The following is a 26,308-nucleotide window of genomic DNA, read 5'->3' as shown; positions in this document are numbered from 1 at the left end:
TGACTTTTCCCTAATAGGTTGTGTCATATTATAATTCAATAACATCCTCATCATTACCAGACAGAGTTTGCTTATGATTCATTTTCTCTCTCCCTCCCTCTCTCCCCCACCCTCTGCATATATGTGTGGTGTGTATTGTGTGTTTTTGAATGTGTGCGTGTGTGCGTGTGTGCGTGTGTGCGTGTGCTCTCCAGGGATCTACAAGGTCCTGCAAGAGTGTGGAGATAAGGCGAAAGCAGTCAGGGTAAGACACAGCATTGCTATATGATTGTATGCAGATGCGCATATGTACACACTTCATCAGGAAAAATAGCAGTAGGAATGGTGAAGGTATACGGTATAATTGAAGAATAGATTACGTGTATTTTCCCTCCAGCATTACCCGTTCAACCAAAACGTATGTATGCATCTTTGTTCTGTTTTAAAACCTACTTTGAATCTACAACATCTTGAAGAGTTTTGTTCAGAAATGTAAAAAAAAAAAAAGAGCCTAACTCCTAATAAATTCCGCAACTTGGTGAAGTTGTAAGTCCCTTAAATCCCTTGTGATCCTCAACTCGACTTTATTTTATGAGGAACATCAAAAAAGGATTGTTTGTGCTGGATATTTCTCCTTTCTTCTAGGAATGTAAATTATCATTCCACCTCTGTTATTCTTCAGGCATGGCTGTTTCTAATGCGGGGCTTTACTGTATGCTCACTGGCCAATAAACCTGATCGCTGTTTGGCCCGGTGAAATAGATTGCATAATATCAGCAGAGGTCATGTCAACACTCGGTGAAGGATTGTGAATGTTATCATTTCCAAGAAATATAAGAGTGAGCTGCTGGAGTTTAGATTTCATCGAGTGGATGTTTGAGATGAACTCTGTCGTTAGTCCCCGAGAGAAATCGGAGAGTTCTATAAATGTTTTCAGAGCAGCTGTAAAAAAAAAGAAAAAAAAAAAGAAAGAAAATATTCCTCGTAAAGATGACAATCACTAAACATGTGAATGCAGTTATGAGTGAACAAACCTTAAAGGTCCCATGACATGGTGCTCTTTGGATGCTTTTATATAGGCCTTAGTGGTCCCCTAATAGTGTATCTGACAGCCACTAGAGCCAGTCCCACAATGAGCTTTCCTTAGGATGTGCCATTTCTGTGTCTGTAGCTATTGAGGAGGAGAGGGGGGGAGGTGTGGCCTTGACCAACTGCCACTTTGCTTGTTTTCAAAGCCATGATGTCTCTCTCTCATGGGTGGGCCAAATTCTCTGGGTGGGCAAAGCAGAGAAAGGGGAGGTAACCTTGCTCCTTATGACCTCATAAGGAGAAGATTCCAGATCGGCCCATCTGATCTTTCATTTTCTCAAAGTCAGAGCAGGATACCCAGGGCTCGGTTTACACCTATCACCATTTCTAGCCACTGGGGGACCATAGGCAGGCTGGGGGAACTTATATTAATGTTAAAAAAAAAAGCTCATAAAGTGACATTTTCATGCCATGGGACCTTTAATAGTTGGGGTGGCTGTCCCAAAGTTCAAAAAGCCTTTCGCTCCACACTTCAATGATATAAACACCTCTCACTGCCTCTGCCTCTGCCTCTCCAGGAGTCAGAGTGTGGTTCAGGCCATGGAGGAGAGCTATGAGGTGGACCTGGTCTACATCACGGAGAGGATCATCTCCGTCTGTTTCCCCGCTGCTGCTGAGGAACGCAGCTACACCGCCAACCTCAAAGAGGTGGCGACGATGCTGCGGTCCAAACACGGCGAGCACTATCTGGTAAGCAACGAAACAAATCAAATCGATTTTGGTCTCAATGATACTTGGTCACAAATGCGACCGATGTTTATTGGCTCTTTGAGGGACGTAGAACGTTGTTGTTGCTTTTAATGTGTTCATATTTGTTCTCTTTCTGATTTCAGATTCTCAACCTGAGCGAGTGGAGGAGTGATTTGTCAAAGTTAAACCCAAAGGTACAAACACCTCAGCAGCTGGATCCTCTTTGTTACACGCATAACAGGCTATCAACTGACCTCATGTTTGAGAGGAGTTAAGTTTGAGTTTATTTCATTTATATAGCACAAGTTTGCACCAAAGTGCTTCACAAAGACAAAAACATGTACAAGCATAAAACACACATATATATATATATACATAGATATAGTGGAATATACACGTACATACAAATATATATGCATACATACACATACACACCCACATACATAAAATAGAAGGAAAGAACACAATTACAATTAAAGGCCAGAGAATAAAAGCTGTGTCTTAAGCTGCTTCTTAAAAATATCAACAGACTCAGCCTGTCTAACGGCCTGTGGCTGGCTATTCCAGAGCCGAGGAGCCGCTACAGAAAAACCTCTCCTGTTAATCACCTTTAGGTTCTGGAGTTTGGCTGGCCGGATCACCATGCACCGGCGCTGGACAAGATCTGCAGCATGTGCAAGGCCATCGACACATGGCTCAACGGAGACCCGCGGAACGTAGTGGTACTGCACAACAAGGTAAAGCGGGGATGACCGGTACACAAAAAAAAGCACCTGTAATTGTCAACATGTTGTTGGGCGACACCCTCTTCTCATGCCCAGCTTAAAATTATATTCTTAAAGTGCTCATATTAGGCTTTTTGGCTTTTTCCCTTTACTTTATTGTGAACACACAGAAAACACTGTTCACAAACTGCTCCAAACAGCTCTACTGTGGTCGAGCCTTGACTTCAGAGACAAATGCTTTGCGTCATTTTTGATCTGCCTGTGTTTCGGGAGCAGACTCGGGTTCCAACGTGTACGGCTGAGCCAAAGCCATAGGTTACCGGCTGAAGTGGGTTTGTTTTCCATCGCACCAGTGTGCTTGTCAGGACCCGCCTTACTCTGCTTCTGACTGGCTAGTAGTCCTTACCTAGGTACTGTGCATGTTCGACTCCCAACAAAGATGGAACAGAAGTGCAATGCCTCATTCCGAAGCTAAAATGGAGAGCTCAACACACAGGGTGAGAAGAGGAGCTGCAGCAATGACAAAAATATGCTGTTTTTTGAAAATGAAACCGTGAAAACCTATTCTGGTATAACCTCGAAATACAATTATGAACCTGAAAATGAGCATAATATGAGCTCTTTAAAGAAACAGTTCAACATTTTGGAAAATACACTTATTCACTTTCTTGCTGCAAGTTAGCTAAGAAGATTGATACCCAATTCAATATGAAGATGGAGCCGGCAGCAAGCAAGTTAGGTTAGCTTAGCATAAAGCCTGGAAACAGGGGGAAACAGCTAGCCTGGCTCCGTCCAAAGATACCAAATCTGTTAACCAGCCCCTCTAAAGCTCACTTTACTTAATTTGTTTAATCTCTACAAAAACCGCAGTGTTAAGACCACAATTTTTTGGTTCACGTGCTGTAATGTTTCTTGGCAGCAGTGATTTCCTGTAGTCTTTGTCACCGAGAGGTCGCAAGAAAACCAGCCGAGACTATAATGTGGTTCCAAAATGTTCTTTTGAATATGAAAAACACATCTATAATATAAAAAACAACGCATGTGTGGCCGCTGACCTTCTAAAATCAACACACAGTCTTGTAGTTATTCAATTCTTTTAGTTATACAATCCATTCTGTCTTGTTTAAACATACACTACTATACAATATTTATGCATTCTGTCCAGATGAGGCCGAAAAAAAAGGCAGAACGGAAAACATTTTTCCAGCTTCTCTGCTTTGGAACAGACTTGTTGCTTTTTAGAGTCGGGCCAGTCACTTTAAACAAGCAGAGCGATCAAACATTATTTCATTTTATTTATGCTTCCAGCTTTTTAAATAAAATTCATGCAGCTTGCTGACCACTCCATCACATCAGAGGATTTAGTAGTTTTTTTTTTTGTTCATCCCTTTGAAATAATCCCTGTTCCAAATAAGCTTTGCAATTGTACATCTTGAAACTTGAAGTCCTGTTGTCTCTGTTTCTGTGTCACAGGGGAACCGAGGTCGAACAGGGGTGGTGGTGGCGGCGTACATGCACTACAGCAGCATATCCGCAAGGTATCAAACGATCAGTAGACACATCCATCAACTTCACATTCAGTATTATGTCGTTATTGGCTGCAGGTTAAAGGTCCTGTAGGTCAGATTGCGAAGATCCAGGACTTAGCCAAAACATTTGAACATCGACAACTTCTCAGTCCCTTCCCGCTAAAGCCCAAAACGGTCTCCTAAGCCCCTCCCCCCACAAGGGAGAATGAATGCGTGTGCATGAGCAGTGATTGACACGCAGTTAGACACCCCCCCCTGGCCCTGATTGGTGCATCTGAACAAGGAGCTGTGAATTTTTGCAAATTGCACTACAGGCTGTAGGTGGTGCCAGAGGAGCAGGATGTTTTCAAATAAATTACCAGCTTCATGTAGTTCTACTGGAACATAGGGTCAGTTTCAGCAAATATGACAGAAAGTTAGTTTTATAAGTCTTACCTACTGCACCTTTAAACGAAGAGATTGATCAGCAGAGGTGAAGAATGTACCCTGCCAATGTTTAAAAAGTGTGATTTAAGTATTTTGGTCCCTCTGAATCTCCTCCTTGCAAGGTTTTATAGGAGCACCAATCAATCACAGCTAGCCCTCGAGGTTTTGGGACTCGAGCAGCCTTGAAAATTAAAAACTGATGTGATTATTATGGCAAAACACTCAAAGCTTGTTTTTCTGGCTCTGTGAGAAGGAAGAGCTCGAAAAAATGTCATCATTCTTTAATGCAACCAGATGTTAATAGGTGGGATGGAGCCAGAAGGATTTAAAGCTGCTTTATAAATGATGAAGGCCGGGGGGGCAGGGGGGCGGGGATGTTCCTAAATCTCAAAACTTGGGAAAAAATGTGCAGGGCTTCCAAAAGAATGCACTCTGCAGTATGACAAATAATAACGATGCCTGTCTAAATTTTGTGTCGTGCAGTGCTGACCAGGCGCTGGACAGGTTTGCCATGAGGCGCTTCTACGAGGACAAAGCACTTCCTGTGGGTCAGCCGTCACAGATAAGGTCAGTTGTTGCCTCACTTCCTGTTTGCTGACACCTGTTTGAAGCTTTATAAAGCCCGGGACACACAGGGCCGAAAATCGCCCGTTGGACAGTCTGGCGAGGTCAGTGGCTCAAGTCTTAGAGATTTCGAGATTTCTCGCTTAAAATGTTTTCAGAAACATGTTTCAGTGAACTATTTTAGTACAATATGAGATCGTATTCTGAACGGCCGCCATGACAGTCTGGCTTTGAATTTCCGGAGAAAACAAACCCATGTGACGCGTTCGTCCAGTCAGCTGCTGGTTTTCATTTCTTGTGCAACAATACAGAGTAGCGCCGCCTGCTGCTATGGAGACGTATTACGTTTCTCAAGTCGGTGTCGCCTCAGTGTGTCCCGAGGCAGTTTTTTGGACCTCGGGACGCAACCGATCATTTCGACTGGCTTTTCTGCCGAGGGTCGGCCGTCTGGCTGGTGTGTACCGGCTTTAAGTCTGACCTTTGCTACAGCGAAAAGGACCACCAAACTCCTTACATAATGAGGAGTATTGCTTTTAACTACAGCCCCATGCACACTTCTTAAAGATGCCCCAAAATCTAAAGCTTGAGCGGCCTGCCTGACCAGTTACGGTCGCTAAGCTATGATTGGACAACCACTGGGGGTTTAACGAACGGTCAATTCAAGAACTGTATAACGAGACAAACTGACAAACTGATCAGTGTCGTTGCCTAACTCCATCTCTTATATTTTGTTTTAGAAACATTTTAAAGAGGAAATTCTTTTCCCTTTTTTTTCCTCCTGTTTATCTCCAGTTTAGTTTTAATTGGGATAATTGGGAGTAAACGTCGTGGCACGGAGAGAAGCCATCTATCTCGTCTGTCTGAGAGATTCCACTGGTGTCTCTGGGGAGGCAGCAGGGCTTGGTGGCAGTGCATTCCTGTCCTCTTAGCATATCAGAGCATATTTTTCTCCACTCGTTCTGAGATAATGGCCTCCTCATGAATAGAGAGCAAAACAGCCGAGTAAATTCCAAGCCACAACAGGTCAAACCAATCAAGAGGGGTTTAAAGGTATCCAAACTATTTGTTATTTTGACTGCAGCTTCCTCTAGGGGAGTGTATTTGCTGAGACATCCTCCCCTTAACTCATAAATCTGCTCCTGCCATATTATTAGCCTCCCCTCTGCATTATTAGACAGTTAACTGCTTGACCCCCCCACCGTCTCTCTTCTTCACCTGCGGAGAGAGGAATCCTGGTCAGAGTTCTTCTTGGAAAAGATGAGCAGGACAAAGGTTACAGGGAATGAAAGAGGAAACAGCATGGGACTTAGCACCACTTCATTTCAGCTTGTGAATCAGGCAGCAAGCCATTCTCTAACAGGTCTATAGGCTTGCTCTCTGCCCCGCTGCTATTTCCTGCTTCGGATATAATTATCTCTGCCCCTGGAGTCTGCAAGTATTACGGTCTGGAATGTGTGACATTAACATCAAGAGTAGGAGATGAGCTCAACCTACTGCTGCTATAAAAGCTTGTAAAAGTTTGGATTTAAAGGCCCAGTGTGTAACGTGTTTAGTTGTGCATTATCAAAATCTGTGTTGCCCGTTCACAAACTCGTCCTTTTTCATGAATATTTACCACCACCATCAATTCCAAGTATTCCTTTTGGCTTGAAATTTGACATTTGCATTCGCATGAACTGGGGGTAGACGCTCCATATTCATGCGCCATCTTGAAATACGTTAGCCGGTAAGGGACATACAGGACATACTGCTCCGCCTTTCGCGTTTTCGCTGTCACATGATAAACTCACAGGTGCTGCTAATGCTGCTAATGGTTATCGTAGCTTCCCGGGCCCCGGTGAGTTTGAAGAAGGAAACACGGAGGACCACACGTATTCAAAATCCAAATTTCAGGAACAGGAGTCTTCTTCTTCGCCCAGAAAAAGAAAAAGGATATTGAAAAGAGCAAGAGACCGGCTTCTTGAAGCGTGAAGGCTACCGTAGCTGTAATACGTACTTTGAACTGCGTGGTGCGAGAGAGTTGATTGCGATATATGATCTCAACGCTAGATGGGAGAAATTGCCACACGTTGGACCTTTAAGGTGTTACATGTAGCATTTTAGTCTCATTAACTGACTACCATGTTGGTTGTGAAACGTTAAAGCGTACAGCAAAACAAACTGAGCCGAGCCCATTCTGAGAGGATAAGCTGCCTCTTTATGTGACAGAAATTTAAGGAACATAAAATAAATAATTTCATGACGCAACAACATGTTTCCTAGCATTGTTTTTATGCCACATAAAAGTTAGAATAGTGTCAACTTTTATAATGACTTCTCGACAATGTCACACTTATATGGACAGGATTTCCCCAGAGTCTAAATGCCGGTGGTTGCTTTGAAAGAGTGAGCAACAGAATGACAAAATTATTAAAAGAACAGCATCCACAGAGTGCTCATTGGTCAGATAGATAGGGACTTTGACAGCGTGGGAAATCGTCAGTGATGCGAAAGATTTATTAGCGGCACACTCTGTGAATATGGTTTCATTTTGAGCAGAACCACTAGCCCGAAAATTCATCCAATAAACCATTCCCTCGGCTGTATTTTCTGGTCCGGTTATTATGCATGTGTACAGTTTGTTGACGTTTCAAAAGGTTTTATGCAAAATCATTGATAAAACATTGAACATGATTACTTCTCATATCACACACACACACACACAGACACACATACACACACACACACGCGCGCGCAACACTGCTCTCGTGGCATCCCTGTTTAGTCTAATTGAATTTAACAGAGGCGAAACCATCTGGCCACTGACAGCAGAGCAAGGGAGGGGTGTGGGGGGGGCATTTGCATGTGGCGACCCCCACGGTCACGGTCACGTTTGGTACCATCATCGTTATCATCATTAACAACCCCCGACTGGCTTCTGTACACACCAATTCACTCTGACATTTCCCCGCAGTGGGTAAAGGTTGTTTTCTAGTCCGAGTGGGATTCCCATCTGGCTGGGCTGGGGGGCACGGGCGGTTAAGGTTGAACCACACAGGTTGAGGGTGTTTGGATTTGGTTTCTAATCCAGCTATAAAGGTCCTGACATGCTTAGATGTGGGATAGCTGTTTAAGACTATGTAGTAGTAGTAGTAGTAGTAGTCATTATTATTGACCTAGGGGTATCCGCGAGGACCGCAGAGGGGTAACGCGAGATATTTAACAAAATGTTTAATCTTTACAAGGCTGTTGTCCAGAACTTTGTTCCTCTTTACCAAAAATGTGACATTTGTGTTGCGCCTTCTTTAGACCTATTCTTGCCTTTCTTCCTTCTACTGTCCTACAATTTTTTACTTTTTTCAAAGTTATGTCACTGATTTTGAAGTTTTTAATACTTTTTTTTAATTACTTTTCTTCTTGCCTTACTTCCTTCCTTCTTTCTACCATCTTTTTCCAAGGTTTTGTCTATTTTACAGTTTTTGTCTCCTTTTCTCATTAGCATTTAAATGTTGTTTTTTTCAGTTACAAGGATGTTGTTTAGTAAATCTATCGCTGACACCGCAGTACTGTTGCTCTTTATATAAACTTTTTTTTCTTCTACCAAAAATGATGAGCTGGTCAGGGGTAATTTGCTTACTAGAAACAATTCAAAAGGTAACATTATTGAAAAAGTTTGAGAACCACTGGTGTAGTGTATAATCAGTAGATACGTAGGCGGAGTTTGTACACAGCTTGATGTTTTAAAACAGTATTCCATGACGTTGGAATTCGATGCTTACTTTCCTTTCCTTGCAGGTACGTGCGTGCTTAGCAACGCTTCTTTCCGGACACATCAAAATCAACAACAAGCCACTGTTCCTGCATCACGCTTATCATGCGGGCATACCCAACTTTGAATCCAAAGGAGGTGAGCTTCTGCCTCTGCCAAATGAACACAAAGAACTGTTTTTTGCTGGTTTTCTTGGTTTCAATTTACCTTCTTTATTTCCCCTTCACAGGCTGCCGTCCTTTCCTGAAGATCTACCAGGCCATGCAACCAGTCTATACGTCGGGAATATAGTACGGACAATTTCATTGCCGTTTGGTTTGGTTTGTGTTTGAATCCAGGGCAAAGCTTACTCTATACTGAATCCAGTAACATCAGATGTTCTTATTGTTATTATTACAGCAATGTCCAAGGAGACAGCAACACCAGTATCTGCATCACCATTGAACCCGGCCTGCTTCTAAAGGGAGACATCCTGGTAACATTTTTATTAGAATACCGACACTAATACTGACCGCGATACGCCAGTGAACGTATTGATGTTTTCTTTCTTACTCAACGCAGTTGAAGTGTTACCACAAGAGGTTCAGAAACCCCCCCGGGGGTGTGGTGTTCAGGGTGCAGTTCCACACCTGCGCCATCCACGACCTCGGGGTGGTGTTTGGGAAAAACGAGCTGGATGAGACCTTCAAAGGTAACGGCTCTCCGGGTGGGTGTGATTTTACACTATACACGTTTTGGTGATCACAAAGAAATTACGAATGTTGCCAATCACAGAACAGTACATTAAGGCTGATTGTTCTCAGTTGTTGTTGCAGGCGTTTTAAACTGGGTTTTCACTGGGATTTTGTTGGTTTCCAGTAAGAAATAGTTTGTATGCCCTGCTGCAAGAGGACACTGTTCCTCATATTTTTTATGGTCATAACCCCTGGTGGTGAAGGCAGCTCAGCATTTAATAAGAATAAAATGATGGAAGAAAAGCAACAGGCTCAACCAGAGTTGCTTGAAGTATTTAAAAATTAGAATAAACATAGAAACAGCAGAATGTGAGCTGTCAGCCAGTAGCATTATTGATTTTTTAAAATATATATATAGGTTTTCACTTGTTTTTAATACTCAAATGAATACAAATAAATTCACAGATTTTGTTTTATTGAGCTAACAACTGAAAACTATGAGCCTTTAATTTGCTAAACTGAAATTGAAATTCTTGACATCTGATCTGTAATTGTCAGTGTATTTTTGAGAATTTGTTGTATGTTTTACTATAATGCTCCGTGCATCATACCTCACCCACAATTTGTGTTTGTGTGAATTCACGTTCGTTGTTTTGCAAAAAGAAAATCATTTTTATACTGTGTGTTTCTATACAGATGAAAGGTTCCCAGAATATGGGAAGGTGGAGTTTGTTTTCTCATATGGACCAGAAAAAATCAAAGGTGAACCATTGTTTCTGACTAAGGGGTCTGTGACAATTACCATTTCTTCTCAATTTATCGGTTTTCTTGGAGTATTTGATTCCCACCTTATAGATATTTCTGGGTTGTTTTTCTGGGTTTAATTTGGTGTGAGGACTCAGTTACCCATCATGCCATGTGTTCCTCAGGCCTGGGCCACCTGGAGAACGGGCCGAAGCGTTTCTGTGGGTACATACACCCACCGGACCCTCTGATCCGCTGGGATTCCTTACGAGCTTCAGCCAGCGCTGTGAGGACACTGTGGACGGCGAGCACGGTATGTACACACACGCACGCACACACACACACACACACACACACACACACACACACAGTTTGATGGATGGATTGTTTCCGCTCATCCACAGTTCCATCCACAGAAACTTCCACACTCACATGATGGCACAGCTGGTATTGCTGCTTTGGTAGTTTGATTTTCTCCTTAAAAATCTTAGCGGAGGACAAAGAAGTGGTTTTAAACCTGACCCCCAATCTATACAGGACTGATATCATATCATTTATGAAATCTTTGTAATGGAATTAATATCCTTCCTTCCAAGTCCTTCCTTTGTTTACATTCGGGTTTCATGTAACTTTGTAATTTTCTTTACATTTAATTTATTTAAATTCTTTATCCATTTGTTTTTCTTCTATTCAAATACAGGCCTATTTTTATATATATTCATTTCGAGTGGAGTAAGACCCCGTGTTCTGTTTGTGCTCTAATATTATAAAATCTGAAAATATGGGTCACTCTGTCAAGGTTTCAATCCAAAAATGATTGTGAAAACTGCAGATACTACGTGATTCTCAATAAAAGATTAAAAAAAAAAAAAAAAAAAAAAAAGAATCTCAGAGGAGGAACTCATATAGTAAAAGGGGACACAGAGACGTTACAGTTTACACACTGAATAATAGGAAAAGATCAAATAACAGCAGTATTTTTGTTTCAAACTCAATTTTGATTTACAACTAAACAAATGCCAAATTCAGTTTTGCCAAGTTCAAATACAAGTTTCAGGGCCACACTTAAAATTCAGTGCACGTGAACCAAATCCCTTAGTCACTCCACAGATCAAGATCTCAGCCTTTGATGCACTCTGCTCTCTACTGAGGAGAAGAGCCCGTGTCTTTCTACTTTACCCACCTCTCCTCCTCTACACCCCTCTTATCTGGGCTGCCCAAGCACACCCCTCACCCTCCTAAACCCCAGTCTGTCAATTAGTCCTTTAAATAGCAGCTGCAGAAAAGAGGGCGTCAATCGCGCCTGCCAGTGGCTGCCCGCTTCCCTGGGGGTGGGGGAGGCTGTAACCTGAGACACCCCTAACCTCAAGTCCCACAAGTGCCCAAACCCACTTCCATCCACTTTCAGCTTTTGCTTCTGTACCAGGAGTTCGGAAATTAGAAATTTGGTCACCCTGTATCATGTGCACACTTTCTTACCTATTTAGTCATCCTTAGAAGAAATAAGTGCATGAAATGCCAAATACCTCAATACCTCCACATTCATAGTATCCTAACCTATTTTTGTGGCCTCTAACCAGTGTTGTAATGTAACAAAGTACAAATACTTTGTACCTGTACTACTAATTTTCAACGTATCTGTACTTTGACTTTGTTATTTATATTTCTGGAACTTTCACTTTTACTCCACTACATATCCTAAATAACATGTACACTTTTACTCCTACATATATATCCTAAATAACATGTACATTTTACTCCACTACATATCCTAAATAACATGTACACTTTTACTCCACTACATATCCTAAATAACATGTACACTTTTACTCCCTATCAAATAACATGTATACTTTTACTCCACTACATATCTTAAATAACATGTAACACTTTTACTCCACTACATATCTTAAATAACATGTACACTTTTACTCCAATTACATATCTTAAATAACATGTACACTTTTACTCCACTACATATCCTAAATAACATGTACATTTTTTACTCCACTACATATCCTAAATAACATGTATACTTTTACTCCACTACATATCTTAAATAACATGTACACTTTTACTCCACTACATATCTTAAATAATATGTACACTTTTACTCCACTACATATCTTAAATAACATGTACACTTTTACTCCACTACATATCCTAAATAACATGTATACTCCACTACATATCCTAAATAACATGTACACTTTTACTCCACTACATATCCTAAATAACATGTATACTTTTACTCCACTACATATCCTAAATAACATGTATACTTTTACTCCACTACATATCCTAAATAACATGTACACTTTTACTCCACTACATATCCTAAATAACATGTATACTCTTTACCCCTTACATATCCTAAATAACATGTATACTTTTTTTTTTTTTTTTTTCTCCACTACATTTCCCCTAAGCATTTTCGTACTTGCAAGAAATGTTTCCATACTGTTTCTGTTTTTCTCTTTTGTTGATGTCAGACTTTGAATTAGATGTTTAAGAAGGTGTGGAAACCCTGAATATTATGCTTTACTATAATGAAGCCACAATGTACTTGTTAAGTGTACTGTCTGTGCTACCAACATTGCCATCTTGAGTTCAGCTTGCTTCACGTTTTCTGCCTCTGTCCGTTCTTTCATGATGAAGGATGAAATCGCCTGCGGTGCCCTTATGTGCTTCTTCTGCGTGATGGTGCCGCTGTGTTTTAATGTGCTGGGTGATGTCATTTCCCCCCGCGCTGCTACATTAAAATCAATGCGCCACCCACCTTACAAAAAGCGTGGAGGTTGTCCGTATGCGACTAGGTAGATGCATGTAAATTGTTGCGCCTAACACTGTTGAAATTTACAGCTATACTTTGATTTCTTTGCGGGAACACCACCTTCCCCGCTTTTTTTATCTGCTTTCGCTTTCGGGTCTGAACTTTCCGGCTAGGAGATCAACTGCGCAAGTGGATGGGTTGCCAGGTTGAGGTGACAAACGGGTTGAAAATTGTATATGGTGTTTGGATTGTGTGAATAGGATGCACTTCATACAAGATCTGGCAACTGGTCAACATTAGACAAACATATTGGTTATATTGGGTGTTGGCAGCTATGAGGACCACATGTATTCAAAATCCAAATTTCAGGAACAGGAGTCTTCTTCTGCCGCCCAGAAAAGAAAAAAAGTGAGATTGAAGAGCAGGAGACCGGCTTTTTGAAGCGTGAAGGCTACCGTAGCTGTAATAATTACTTTGAACAGCGTGAAGTGAGAGAGTTGATTGGCGATATATGATCTCAACGCTAGATGTGAGAAATTCCCACACATTGGACCTTTAAGTACAGTAAATACCGAGATACTTTAAGACTTTTACTCTAGTAATATTCTGAAAGGTGACCTTAACTTCTACCAAAGTCATTTTCTGGTAGGATATTTGTACCATCACTCAAGTACTTGCTTTCAAATTTTTATACAGCCCTGGCCATAACTGACAGTCTCAGTGATGATGAGATTCATGATTATTGCTGATTATTGCTGTTAATCTGAGAAAACCGGAGGATGTACTCACACTCAGTTGAGTCACGTCTTGGCAGCCATTGTAGTGCTGCATTCACTTTTATATATGGGATTTTTTATTTTTTTTTACAGCTTCTCAAAGACCCATTTCATTTTTATGAACATCCCCAGAGAACCGGTTGCGATGATTGCTGTGTTGCAAAGAAGGTCAGTGGGAAATGCCAGGATTGCAAGTTTGAGCCTAATTGAATGGGTGGCAGGCAGCGTTTCTCAGCACTCAGCAGAAAAAAACCTCTCGGACAGTTTATTCATTTCTCTAATTGCAGCACTTCGGCTACGCTTGGACACCGACAATCTGAATGTTCAGAGGAAGGTTGTGCAGGAACACAGCGTCTGTTTTACAAGGGCTGAACAGACAGGGACTGGAGCAGGTCTTGCTTGTTTTTTTGGTAGGCGCAACAATGAGATGACCCAAAGAAAAAAAAAAGAGATTTAACTAAATTACACTTCGAAAAGTTCCATGAACAGCATTTAAATTTTGACAAAAAAAGATTTTGCTGTTCTATTTTTAAGTTGGAAAAAGCAGTAAAAGAGAATGTTAATACACATTTGAGTTGGCAAACCCAGGTCACCACATACGCTGATGCCACACGAATAATACTGACATGACTAGAATGGCCTATAGTTACACTCTGCTGTACAGTGAACACTAATCACTCATTGGGTCTCATTTGGTGAATCCAGACTTGCTTATTTGTCCGGGTGTTAAACGTGCGTTTCATCCTCAGGCGTTGATGTCCGAATGCAGGTGGGGCCCCAGCTAGCTCCCCCAGACGCCATTTTTAACAGAGTCCAGCAACCTTGGGAATCAAGTTGAGAGGAGTTAACGAAAGATGGGTGTCCTAAAAGGTCTGCGGGATTAGGCAGCTTAGAGTTGTGTGCATTTCACACAGTCACGGGGAGCGTGAGGAGAGGCGTCCTTACGTAGCTGTCTTTAACAGAAGGTATTTGTGGCGAGCGTGTCACTTAAGCAGTTGTTAATCGTGGTGGTGTGTAAAAAGTGTGTTAAGGTATTAGGCCAGCTGTTTGTGTTGGTGTTATACAGTATTTTTTGAACTATGTTGGCATGCATAGGCGTCTGTGTATGCCTGTAAACGTTGTGTGTTTCTATGGGGTTTTTTTTATTGCGGTTTTTGACGCGGTATGTTAAGTTTGTGTGTGTGCACCTTGTGTTTGTCGGCTTGCCTTTGCTCCACTAATAGCCCTGCGGTGTGGTGGCAGCTGTCGACCCAGGGGGTCAAACCAGTCAGAAGGCCACCGTTAGGGCCACTGAGCAGCCAAAGAGCCACTCCACTGCTACGAGGACATTTTGTTTATGTACGTTTAAAAACTAATACTATGCGCGATGATTGCAATTGCTTCATGCAGCATATTTAGTGTATCAAGTGGATGTTTCATATGTTTCTAATTTTAACAAAAGCCATAAAAAAAACTACTCAGCACGACAGCAAATGACCACTAATTGGTTCTAGGAATATAATGATCCTCTGGGTTCTGAAAAATGAGAATAACCACTAAACATATAGTGTCTTGCCACAGGCGAATAATAAGTGTGTGTGTGTGTGTGTGTGTGTGTGTGTGTGTGTGTGTGTGTGTGTGTGTGTGTGTGTGTGTGTGTGTGTGTGTGTGTGTGTGTGTGTGTGTGTGGTGTACAGTACAGTAGGGCAGCAGACCCAGTGACAGCACAGGCTGTCTTCCTTGTTTACCGCCCTCCTCCCATATTTGGCTGGGGCTAAGCCCTGAAACATGTCTGGAATAGCTAGATAGAGACAGACACAGAGACAGAGATAGAGGGACAGGCTCAAGAGAGCAGAGAAGCAGAGAAGACAAGACATTTGCAAAGATTTGCCAAAGGTTCAAAGCGATTTTTTTCGTTGTTGCTGAAGTTTGAATAAAGGAGAAAGGAAAAAGAAGAAGAGATTAAGGAATGAAGTAAAATTGAGGGAGAGACGGAGAGGCAGCTTAACAGCATTGATTGGTGAGTAGTACTGTAAGGTCTTGGAATTGCCACTAGCAACTTTCTCTACAAATTAGAAACCTCTGTCGAGTTCAAATGACCCGCGTGTAACGGTTTGTAACATACTGTGAAATCAAATATTATCAAATCATGCTAAAAAGAAATGGCAAAATTTGTGTTATTTGGGTTTCTTTGCAAAATATTGCAGGTTTTGCCTCCTAAAACGTCATCTCCCTCACTCTTGATTGACAAGAATACAACCTTTTGTTCATTTGGGCCATAGACACTAGAGTCTGTTTGTCTGTTTATAGCGTTTCCATGTCAACACCGTTGCATCCTGTGTGTTTGGCACCTATATGGTATAAAATGAGTCATGGAGCGAGCAATTTGTTTGTGGAACATTTTATGAGTGAGCTGCAATTTGGGTATACCAAAACTATTAGGGACCTTGGTTGGTAACTTCACGTAAGCTCCAGAGAGCTCGGACTGGGATACAATGCATGTAAGATAGTTTTTTTGAATTCAGTATTTTAAGTTTTCCCGAAGGAAAGTTAACCCTCCAGAATATGAGATATCCTTGAAAGAAGGGGCGTCTACAGGTACAAATGATTTAAGTTGACAAAATATTTACTCTACAGACAAGCTTTCAAGCGTTTAAATGGCGTCATTTGCATTGTGGGTTTTTCTTTTAAGCTAAACCACGTAACTGATTTCACGTCCAGCCCTCATCACCAAAAAGACATGTTCACGACTTTGCCACATGCATATATAAACATTTATTATACTGTTTACACTCGGTATCAAACCTAGTACAGTTGTGTTTTAAGGAAAGCTTTAAAAGTGGCCGATAAAATTCTGCAGAAATGGAGAGCAGTCAGGTATTTTAAAAGCACCCTGTGTGTGTCTTGCATGAGCACATAATGCTTCTAGTTAGACCTCTTGCTGACAGCACAGTGAGCTACAGCAGCAGGTTCAAATCCCAGCCCTGGAAACCCTGCTGAGCCAGTCCTCATCTCTTAATGCCTCCTTTCTGCTACTGTCTGAGTCTGTCTATAGATGTCTATATATGGCTTTCTCTCTGTCTATTCTCTCTGTCTGTCTTTTTCTATTTGCATATTATTATTATTAGATTTTAGTTTAACTCAGCCTCATTTGTAATTCCAGCGTGTCTCTGTCAAAATACAGAAAATACAAAATATGTTTGCCTGAGGTTGACGTACAGCTGCTTTCGAAACTAATGGTTTTGTATTTTAAATTGCACATTTTAACTTTATCCAGAAGATATCCACATTTGTTATCATTACAGAAATTCCAATCTTTAGAAGTGCTTTAGATTGTTACTTTATCTGTACAGCGCTTACAATAGGTAGAAGCTTTATGTCTCTGAGAGTTGAACGTGGCACCCCAAAGCTCTCTAAGAGACAGAGATGACTGACCAAGTCTAGGTAGACAGCAGGCAGATGCAGTTTTATGACAGCTACTGACCCTCATGAGTGAAAGACAGATGCACAGAAAACCAAGCCGCCAGTCAGGAGACAGCAAGACGTACAGAGGGAGACATGCAGGCAAGCAAATTAACGTGATCCTGTTGGACTTCTTTTTCATGTCTGAGGCAATGTTAGGACACACTGGCAGTACATTTTGCTCTTGTTGATATGCAAAGTAGCAACATGACCCTTTTGAGAGGAGCGGCTGTGGGCAAGGCACACTGGTTAAGTTTAAAGGTGCCCCATGGAATTTTCTTGTTAACAAAGACAAGTTATATTTAGTGTTACTCAGCAAAACACAGTGTGTGTATCCTTGGAGGTTGAATGTTTTTCCCTTCCCTCCTTTAATATTTTAAAGGTCCTATTGCATGGTGCTTTTTGGATGCTTTTATATAGACCTTAGTGGTCCCCTAATACTGTATCTGAAGTCTCTTTCCCGAAATTCAGCCTTGGTGCAGAATTACAGCCACTAGAGCCAGTCCCACAATGAGCTTTCCTTAGTATGTGCCATTTCTGTGTCTGTAGCTATTGAGGATGAGAGAGGGGGGGGGCAAGGTGGAGGGTGGGGGTGTGGCCTTGACCAACTGTCACTTTGCTCGTTTGAAAGCCATGATGTCTCTCTCTCATGGATGGGCCAAATTCTCTGGGCGGGCAAAGCAGAGAAAGGGGAGGTAACCTTGCTCCTTATGACCTCATCAGGAGAAGATTCCAGATCGGCCCATCTGAGCTTTCATTTTCTCAAAGACAGAGCAGGATACCCAGGGCTCGGTTTACACCTATCACCATTTCTAGCCACTGGGGGACCATAGGCAGGCTGGGGGAACGCATATTAATGTTAAAAAACTCATAATGTGAAATTTTCATGCGATGGGACCTTTAAATCTTGCAATGTTTACATGCATTGTTTGCCAGCCTTCTTCACCTTGCCTATGTTGGCGCATTGCTACATTTCTTTGCCCGTTACCACCACTAACTGTAGATCAGTGGAATAGTGCATAGAAATGAACTGAGAATTTGAAACTCAGTTAAAAAATATACAGTAAATGAGAACATAAATGCATAATATTTCTCCATCAATAATGATTTGAGTTTGTTATCACTACTATACCACACAACATTAGCTACTTCTTGTCCCCCATCCGTACAGTGATTCTAACTTCACTTAGACAATATATGTGGCTCATTCAGGTTTAACCAACCAAATCAACCCAGCTAAAAATCCCAATCGGCTGTTGGATCTGACATTTCCTTTCTTGCGGAAAAGAGAAAATAGTTGATAGGAATCAGACGTGGAGTGCAGCTGGTTGTCACTCAGATATACAGACAGTCATACAGATAGTTTTTTTATGACAGGCATATGAATGGATGACATCAACCTGAAAGCAATCGTGGAGACAGATACTGATACAGGCACATCACGTTACCTCAAACTGTGACAGCTGGACGATGACGGGTGATAGATGGGACTGAGAGGCAGACATGGCAAATATAAAACTGCGACAGTTTTCCTTGTGCCAGTTACTGATACACCAACCATGACACCCTTTTCACTGATGGACTGTCACATCATAGCTGTGTAGCTCTTTCTCTCTCATGCTCTGCTGCAACAACCTCAATGCCCCTTATGCAGCCTAAACAGATTTCTTTTCTGAACTCATGTAAATATCTTGGAAGAAGTTAGTAAAAGGCTGACCTCTCCCCTTTAGAAAAGGAAGATTTTACGACCAAACACAGGAATAAATGGCTTAACGAGGATGTTTTTTGCCTCCTCATGTCGCACACACACAGGTCTTTAAAACAAGTCGGTCGGTTGTCAGTCAAACCCAGTCACCCACTGCTGGCATGCAGACTGGATGTCGTCACAGTGATATGAAAGCTTTGGAGATGAATGTCACATCATGCTGAGAGATACCTAATGGCTCGCTGACAACTCTGTGTGTGTAGATGTTGTTGCATGTACATGCCTGCCACGGCATGTCAGTGTTTATAAATGTACCTGTAACACTCGGCAACTGACTGAAAAGGGGCAATTTAGAACACACAGCTACAACAAAATAAAGTTACTTTACACTGGAAAAAAAAATATCCATCTTAAGCTATTTAATCTTTTCTGGAACTACTGACAGTTTAAACCTTTTTCTTGAGATAAAAAAAAAAAAAAAAGTGAGTAATCAAAGTCAAAGTATAACCAGAAATGAAAATGTCAATTTAATTGTAATAACAATACTGTAACTGAGATTTTGAGCTTTTTCATAAATGCTGAGCAAGAAAAAACATCCTAAGAAGTTCTAAATCCAATGCATTTTTAAAATATGTTACTAAAAAATTATGTTCATGTAATGATCAATTTTCTCAATCTGTATAATTTGTTTTAAACGGACTTCTATCTCAGACGGACAATTATTTGCACCACCACTTTTGTCCAGCTCTTCGAAGTGTAAGTGTAGTATTGTTTCGTATTTTTCGTCCTCTAATGCACTTTGTCATCCTGGTCCCTCTCCATCCGCCCAGTTTTACAGCTCTCACACATGCACACCCAGTTTCCTAATAACCCATAGACCTGACAAATCCATTAAGACCATTCTAGCACAGGTCAGCTTCCCACAAATAGCGCTCTTACTCTAGATTTCTGTATGCATGCATATACATTTATAAACATACATGAAATCATACACCATATCCTCTTACCTAAGTGGACAAGACACCCACCATGGAATCGTAGCTAATTATTTGTGTAAAAAGTTAGGTGTGTTTCTATATTTATGTGTCTCTGCTTTGTAAAAATGGGTTTGGTCCTTTTTATAAGGTCATCATGTCCCCTATAAGAGTGTCAAGCCCATCTTTAAGTTTCCACCGTCCCTGGAAACTTGTAAAGCAGCTAATAAGAGAATCCAAAGAAAGAATCCACCCCAAAACCCCTTTTAAATAGTTGGTGGTGCATATTGTGGTGCCAGTTCTGTTTGCCCTAGCCTATATATTAATATGTTTTTGCATATGACATTTTGCATTTTGCATAAAGTGAATGCTTAATTCTTGGCAATATCCAATCTATGATTGTTTGGAACTAGAAGTGGTCCTAGAACAGAGCCCTGAGGAACCTCTCTCGTATAGACCCTTAGGAAATCAACACTTCTTTTGGACTTTAGGTATTAAAACTAAACTGAATGCAATATGTAAGGGAGGCTAGTATGATCTCCTGAGTTAAATGGAGTTAAAATAAATCACTATAATTGTAAAGCAAATTTAGTTAGTTAAACCTGTACAATCAAAAGATTCTGATGGTATAAGGAAGCAAAACCATTTACATTTCAACCCTGGCATTCATGATTTTCTTCCAGAAGGGTAATGATTTCGGTCCCACTTCTGGCTTCACACTCAGTGCTAAACTAAGACAGGTTTATACACCAAAAAAAAAAACAGGCATTGATATGTGTGCATGAAACACATTCCGCTACAGTGTCCGGCACCAAAATGACCTACCAGCCATGTGCTCATTGCTTTATAGTAGTGTTGACAAATGTGCGCCTCAATCACCATGGGGCTGTTAATCTCAAATGTATTAACTATGAACATAATCCACATCCTCGCTGGTGCATTTGATACAACAATAACAGTGGTTGTAGCACATTGTCTATTTATAATAAAACCATTTGGCCACAGATGTTTAAATGGCTTTTAATGGCCTTCAAGGCTGCAATGTGGCAGTGAGACACCTGCGAACACTTAAGAGAATACAGCCAAGAGGCAGGTGGTGTGTGTGTGTGTGTGTGTGTGTGTGTGTGTGTGTGTGTGTGTGTGTGTGTGTGTGTGTGTGTGTGTGTGTGTGTGTGTGTGTGTGTGTGTGTGTGTACAATACTCTTGTATGAGCAATGCGTATGGCACTTTCACAAGAGAATGGACAGGTGTTTGTGTTTGTGAGAGAAGAAGACAGACAAGTTTAACTAATCATTTTAAAGTCAAAAAAGTATTTTTTCCTGTGCTTTATGTACAAATACTTCTTCAGAATCAGGATCAGAATACTTTATTAATCCCCTCAGGGAAATTGTTAAATTGAACCTGATTTGAATTTCATTTACCATTTAAATGAGTAGTGGTAAACATGGCTTTGTCCTTTGAAGCAGCGAGAAAGGCATGTTACACTTGTTTATCGTGTAGGAAACAAGTTGTTAGCTATTTCTGTTAGCCAAGCCTTGGTGACTCAACCGATCTAATTTGGGGTCTGCTGCAGCTATTCATTGACACCAGAAGAAAGATATTTGTTCTATTCAGATGGAGAGATTCTTGCTTGTGTGTGTGTGTGTGTCACTGGATTTAATACTAGACTGGAGGTCTGCTACTCAGATCTGAAGCTCTCTGACATTGATGCTAATTCACCGCAGGTGATGCAGTGTCATATATTTTTGGTATGTCGGACATACCTGGATCCTGCTGTTCATATTTTAATGCAAGGTCAAAAAGACCTACTCAGTATCTGTTATGGAGCTTTTGGTCATAGCACACAATCCTCCTCAGCAGATGGAGTTTTCCCTGTTGTCATGGAAATATAGATGTTCAAATATCCAATTTTGAAGCACTTTAGAGAGTACTCAAACATGTTGGCTTAAACGATTGATCCTCCTTATCTCGGAAGATCATAGTTATCTGAAATAAATCGTAGGCTCCCCTGGAAGGTTAGATTTTGCAGTCAAGCTGCTCGCCTCTTTGGTCATCTGAGCTAAAGGACAAACTCTTTCAACTCTAGTCCTTTCTGCCGCCATATTGTACAAAATATGCGTGTATGTAGCGATGTGTACAGGTTTCTCCCAGCATGTATACGCATCTCAGCCATGAGTGTGGACAAATGTGACCTTGAAACTCGCTTTGTAAGTTCCTGTCATACCCAACATTGTTTGGCACTTCTGTTCTTTACTAAATCAAGAGGATTACACCAAACTCACAGTCCTCTTCTCCTCCGTTGGTAAGTGAGAGAAAACAGCGAGGGAAATTATTTAAGGAGGTGAGACTCCCTCCGGATACATGCTTTACCTGTGAGTCAGTCACCTGTGACATTTCTGTCCGGTATACCAGAATTGTTTTGCAACTAATGGATTAAATTAAAACATCAGCTAAAGTTGGTTTTACCTGCATGGCAGCTGGATTCTCGAGACATCACAAGATCAGCGGGAATCGCGGGATCACATATCACACAAAAATCCATCTTGTCAGGCTTCAAATGCGTTTGTTTCTGAACAGCGCATAACGAACCAATAAGCGTTCGTTGAGGAGCTACTGGCAGCTACGGCGTGGTTTAGGCATGTATTATTTGAAAGTTCCTGCCCTTTTCAAACTGTTTTCAATGACGGCTCAGATGGTTCTGTGTTGACAAAACCATCTGGCACGTCATCTTAAAAGTTGGTGCCAGTTTAGATTGATGATACAGTGGAAACTATTTTAGGAAACATCCCCAACAGTGGGTACCTAATTGAGACACCAAATCAAAAATAAAACCAAAATGTTTCCTGGTAACACAACTATAATTATGATGCGGCACGCATTGGGACTCATACTCAAAAGATTTTACTTCGCGCATTTTCCGTTTTGTCTTGTTCCTTTCTTTCCTCTATGAGCTATCATGTCAATAACAGTGTCTGCTTCCCTTCATATTTAACCTCGATGGGGTTAACCAACAGCTGAAAGTGTCACCTGGCAACGCTTGCCGCTTCCCACAGAGCACTAAAAAGATCAGCTTTTATGAACTAGGAATAAGGGCAATCCTTGCATTAAGCGCCATGCAAGTGAAAAGCTTATTTTGCAAAAGATTGTAAAACCTGACCCTGAGTGAGGGGATCCTCTTGATGACATCAATATAGGCATGGTGCTGCAGTCCCTGCAAACAGATGGTGTGGGAGTTGTAGTTCATTTGAAATCCATGTTGCTTCACTCTAGGCAGCTGGGAAAGCGTGGTAGGTGGCGGTGGTAGAGTCCCCTCCCCCGCTGCTGTGGAACAGTCACAATTTATCCCAGGAGTGCCAGCTCACCCATTTCTCGCAGCTTCAGTGGTAACGGCCCCGGCCGGCCCAGTAAAGCACATGTTGGGTGATCAGAGGACATGACAACACAGAGAGGACTTGGCAGACCGGAAATGTTGCTTCTGATCGCAGGTGCAGGCCTATTGAAGAAGAGGACATATATCATGCTTCTTTATTCATTTCTTGTGCAACAATACAGAGTAGCGCCGCCTGCTGCTATGGAGACGATACGTTTTCAAGTCGGTGTCGCCTCAGTGTGTCCCGGAGGTAGTTTTTGACCTGGACGCGAACCGAATATTTCGACTGGCTTTTCTGCCGAGGGTCGGCCGTCTGGTTGGTGTGTACCGGCTTTAAGTCTGACTTGCTACGTACAGCGAAAGGACCACCAAACTCCTTACATAATGAGGAGTATTGCTTTTAACTACAGCCCCATGCACACTTCTTAGCCTGACCAGTTACGGTCGCTAAGCTATGATTGGACAACCACTGGGGGTTTAACGAACGGTCAATTCAAGAACTGTATAACGAGACAAACTGACAAACTGATCAGTGTCGTTGCCTAACTCCATCTCTTATATTTTGTTTTAGGAAACATTTTAAAGAGGAAATTCTTTTCCCTTTTTTTCCTCCCTGTTTATCTCCAGTTTGGTTTTAATTGGGATAATTGGGAGTAAACGTCGTGGGTAACGGAGAGAAGCCATCTATCTCGTCTGTCTGAGAGATTCCACTGGTGTCTCTGGGGAGGCAGCAGGGCTTGGTGGCAGTGCATTCCTGTCCTCTTAGCATATCAGAGCATATTTTTCTCCACTCGTTCTGAGATAATGGCCTCCTCATGAATAGAGAGCAAAACAGCCGAGTAAATTCCAAGCCACAACAGGTCAAACCAATCAAGAGGGGTTTAAAGGTATCCAAACTATTTGTTATTTTGACTGCAGCTTCCTCTAGGGGGAGTATTTGCTGAGACATCCTCCCTTAACTCATAAATCTGCTCCTGCCATATTATTAGCCTCCCCTCTGCATTATTAGACAGTTAACTGCTTGACCCCTCACCGTCTCTCTTCTTCACCTGCGGAGAGAGGAATCCTGGTCAGAGTTCTTCTTGGAAAAGATGAGCAGGACTAAGGTTACAGGGAATGAAAGAGGAAACAGCATGGGACTTAGCACCACTTCATTTCAGCTTGTGAATCAGGCAGCAAGCCATTCTCTAACAGGTCTATAGGCTTGCTCTCTGCCCCGCTGCTATTTCCTGCTTCGGATATAATTATCTCTGCCCCTGGAGTCTGCAAGTATTACGGTCTGGAATGTGTGACATTAACATCAAGAGTAGGAGATGAGCTCAACCTACTGCTGCTATAAAAGCTTGTAAAAGTTTGGATTTAAAGGCCCAGTGTGTAACGTGTTTAGTTGTGCATTATCAAAATCTGTGTTGCCCGTTCACAAACTCGTCCTTTTCGTGAATATTTACCACCACCATCAATTCCAAGTATTCCTTTGGCTTGAAATTTGACATTTGCATTCGCATGAACTGGGGTAGACGCTCCATATTCATGCGCCATCTTGAAATACGTTAGCCGGTAAGGGACATACAGGACATACTGCTCACTTCGGTTTTGGGCGGTCACATGATAAACTCACAGGTGCTGCTAATGCTGCTAATGGTTATCGTAGCTTCCGGGCCCCGGTGAGTTTGAAGAAGGAAACACGGAGGACCACACGTATTCAAAATCCAAATTTCAGGAACAGGAGTCTTCTTCTCGCCCAGAAAAGAAAAAAGGATATTGAAAAGAGCAAGAGACCGGCTTCTTGAAGCGTGAAGGCTACCGTAGCTGTAATATCGTACTTTGAACTGCGTGGTTGGCGAGAGTTGATTGCGATATATGATCTCAACGCTAGATGGGAGAAATTGCCACACGTTGGACCGGCCTTAAGGTGTTACATGTAGCATTTTAGTCTCATTAACTGACTACCATGTTGGTTGTGAAACGTTAAAGCGTACAGCAAAACAAACTGAGCCGAGCCCATTCTGAGAGGATAAGCTGCCTCTTTATGTGACAGAAATTTAAGGAACATAAAATAAATAATTTCATGACGCAACAACATGTTTCCTAGCATTGTTTTTATGCCACATAAAAGTTAGAATAGTGTCAACTTTTATAATGACTTCTCGACAATGTCACACTTATATGGACAGGATTTCCCCAGAGTCTAAATGCCGGTGGTTGCTTTGAAAGAGTGAGCAACAGAATGACAAAATTATTAAAAGAACAGCATCCACAGAGTGCTCATTGGTCAGATAGATAGGGACTTTGACAGCGTGGGAAATCGTCAGTGATGCGAAAGATTTATTAGCGGCACACTCTGTGAATATGGTTTCATTTTGAGCAGAACCACTAGCCCGAAAATTCATCCAATAAACCATTCCCTCGGCTGTATTTTCTGGTCCGGTTATTATGCATGTGTACAGTTTGTTGACGTTTCAAAAGGTTTTATGCAAAATCATTGATAAAACATTGAACATGATTACTTCTCATATCACACACACACACACACAGACACACATACACACACACACACGCGCGCGCAACACTGCTCTCGTGGCATCCCTGTTTAGTCTAATTGAATTTAACAGAGGCGAAACCATCTGGCCACTGACAGCAGAGCAAGGGAGGGGTGTGGGGGGGGCATTTGCATGTGGCGACCCCCACGGTCACGGTCACGTTTGGTACCATCATCGTTATCATCATTAACAACCCCCGACTGGCTTCTGTACACACCAATTCACTCTGACATTTCCCCGCAGTGGGTAAAGGTTGTTTTCTAGTCCGAGTGGGATTCCCATCTGGCTGGGCTGGGGGAGCTGACGGGCGGTTAAGGTTGAACCACACAGGTTGAGGGTGTTTGGATTTGGTTTCTAATCCAGCTATAAAGGTCCTGACATGCTTAGATGTGGGATAGCTGTTTAAGACTATGTAGTAGTAGTAGTAGTAGTAGTCATTATTATTGACCTAGGGGTACTTCGGAGGACCGCAAGGGGGTACGTGAGATATTTAACAAAATGTTTAATCTTTACAAGGCTGTTGTCCAGAACTTTGTTCCTCTTTACCAAAAATGTGACATT

The 26,308-nt window shown here is 41.7% G+C and overlaps 1 protein-coding gene and 2 long non-coding RNA genes across 13 annotated transcripts in view; all 3 read left to right on the top strand.

Annotated features, from left to right (window-relative positions):
- tns1a (tensin 1a) overlaps positions 1–26,308 on the top strand; it is a 116,863-nt gene that overhangs the window by 54,220 nt on the left and 36,335 nt on the right. For all 11 annotated transcript variants that reach the window (XM_039792804.1, XM_039792794.1, XM_039792798.1 and 8 more), the window contains 6 exons: positions 195–244; positions 1,587–1,758; positions 1,902–1,952; positions 2,373–2,495; positions 3,957–4,021; positions 4,922–5,005. In XM_039792804.1, the coding sequence (XP_039648738.1) occupies positions 195–244; positions 1,587–1,758; positions 1,902–1,952; positions 2,373–2,495; positions 3,957–4,021; positions 4,922–5,005 (545 nt within the window). The remainder of the gene's footprint in view (positions 1–194; positions 245–1,586; positions 1,759–1,901; positions 1,953–2,372; positions 2,496–3,956; positions 4,022–4,921; positions 5,006–26,308) is intronic.
- On the top strand, positions 8,861–9,345 carry LOC120554169. Its single transcript, XR_005638325.1, has 4 exons — positions 8,861–8,888; positions 8,980–9,040; positions 9,150–9,225; positions 9,312–9,345. It is a non-coding gene; the product is annotated as an uncharacterized LOC120554169 (long non-coding RNA).
- On the top strand, positions 9,358–10,380 carry LOC120554171. The gene is made up of 3 exons (XR_005638326.1): positions 9,358–9,456; positions 10,121–10,186; positions 10,354–10,380. It is a non-coding gene; the product is annotated as an uncharacterized LOC120554171 (long non-coding RNA).

Source organism: Perca fluviatilis, chromosome 24, assembly GCF_010015445.1.
Source record: "Perca fluviatilis chromosome 24, GENO_Pfluv_1.0, whole genome shotgun sequence".
NCBI lineage: Eukaryota > Metazoa > Chordata > Actinopteri > Perciformes > Percidae > Perca > Perca fluviatilis.
The sequence above is the reverse complement of the archived record's forward strand: the minus strand, read 5'-3'. Positions and strand labels throughout refer to the sequence as shown.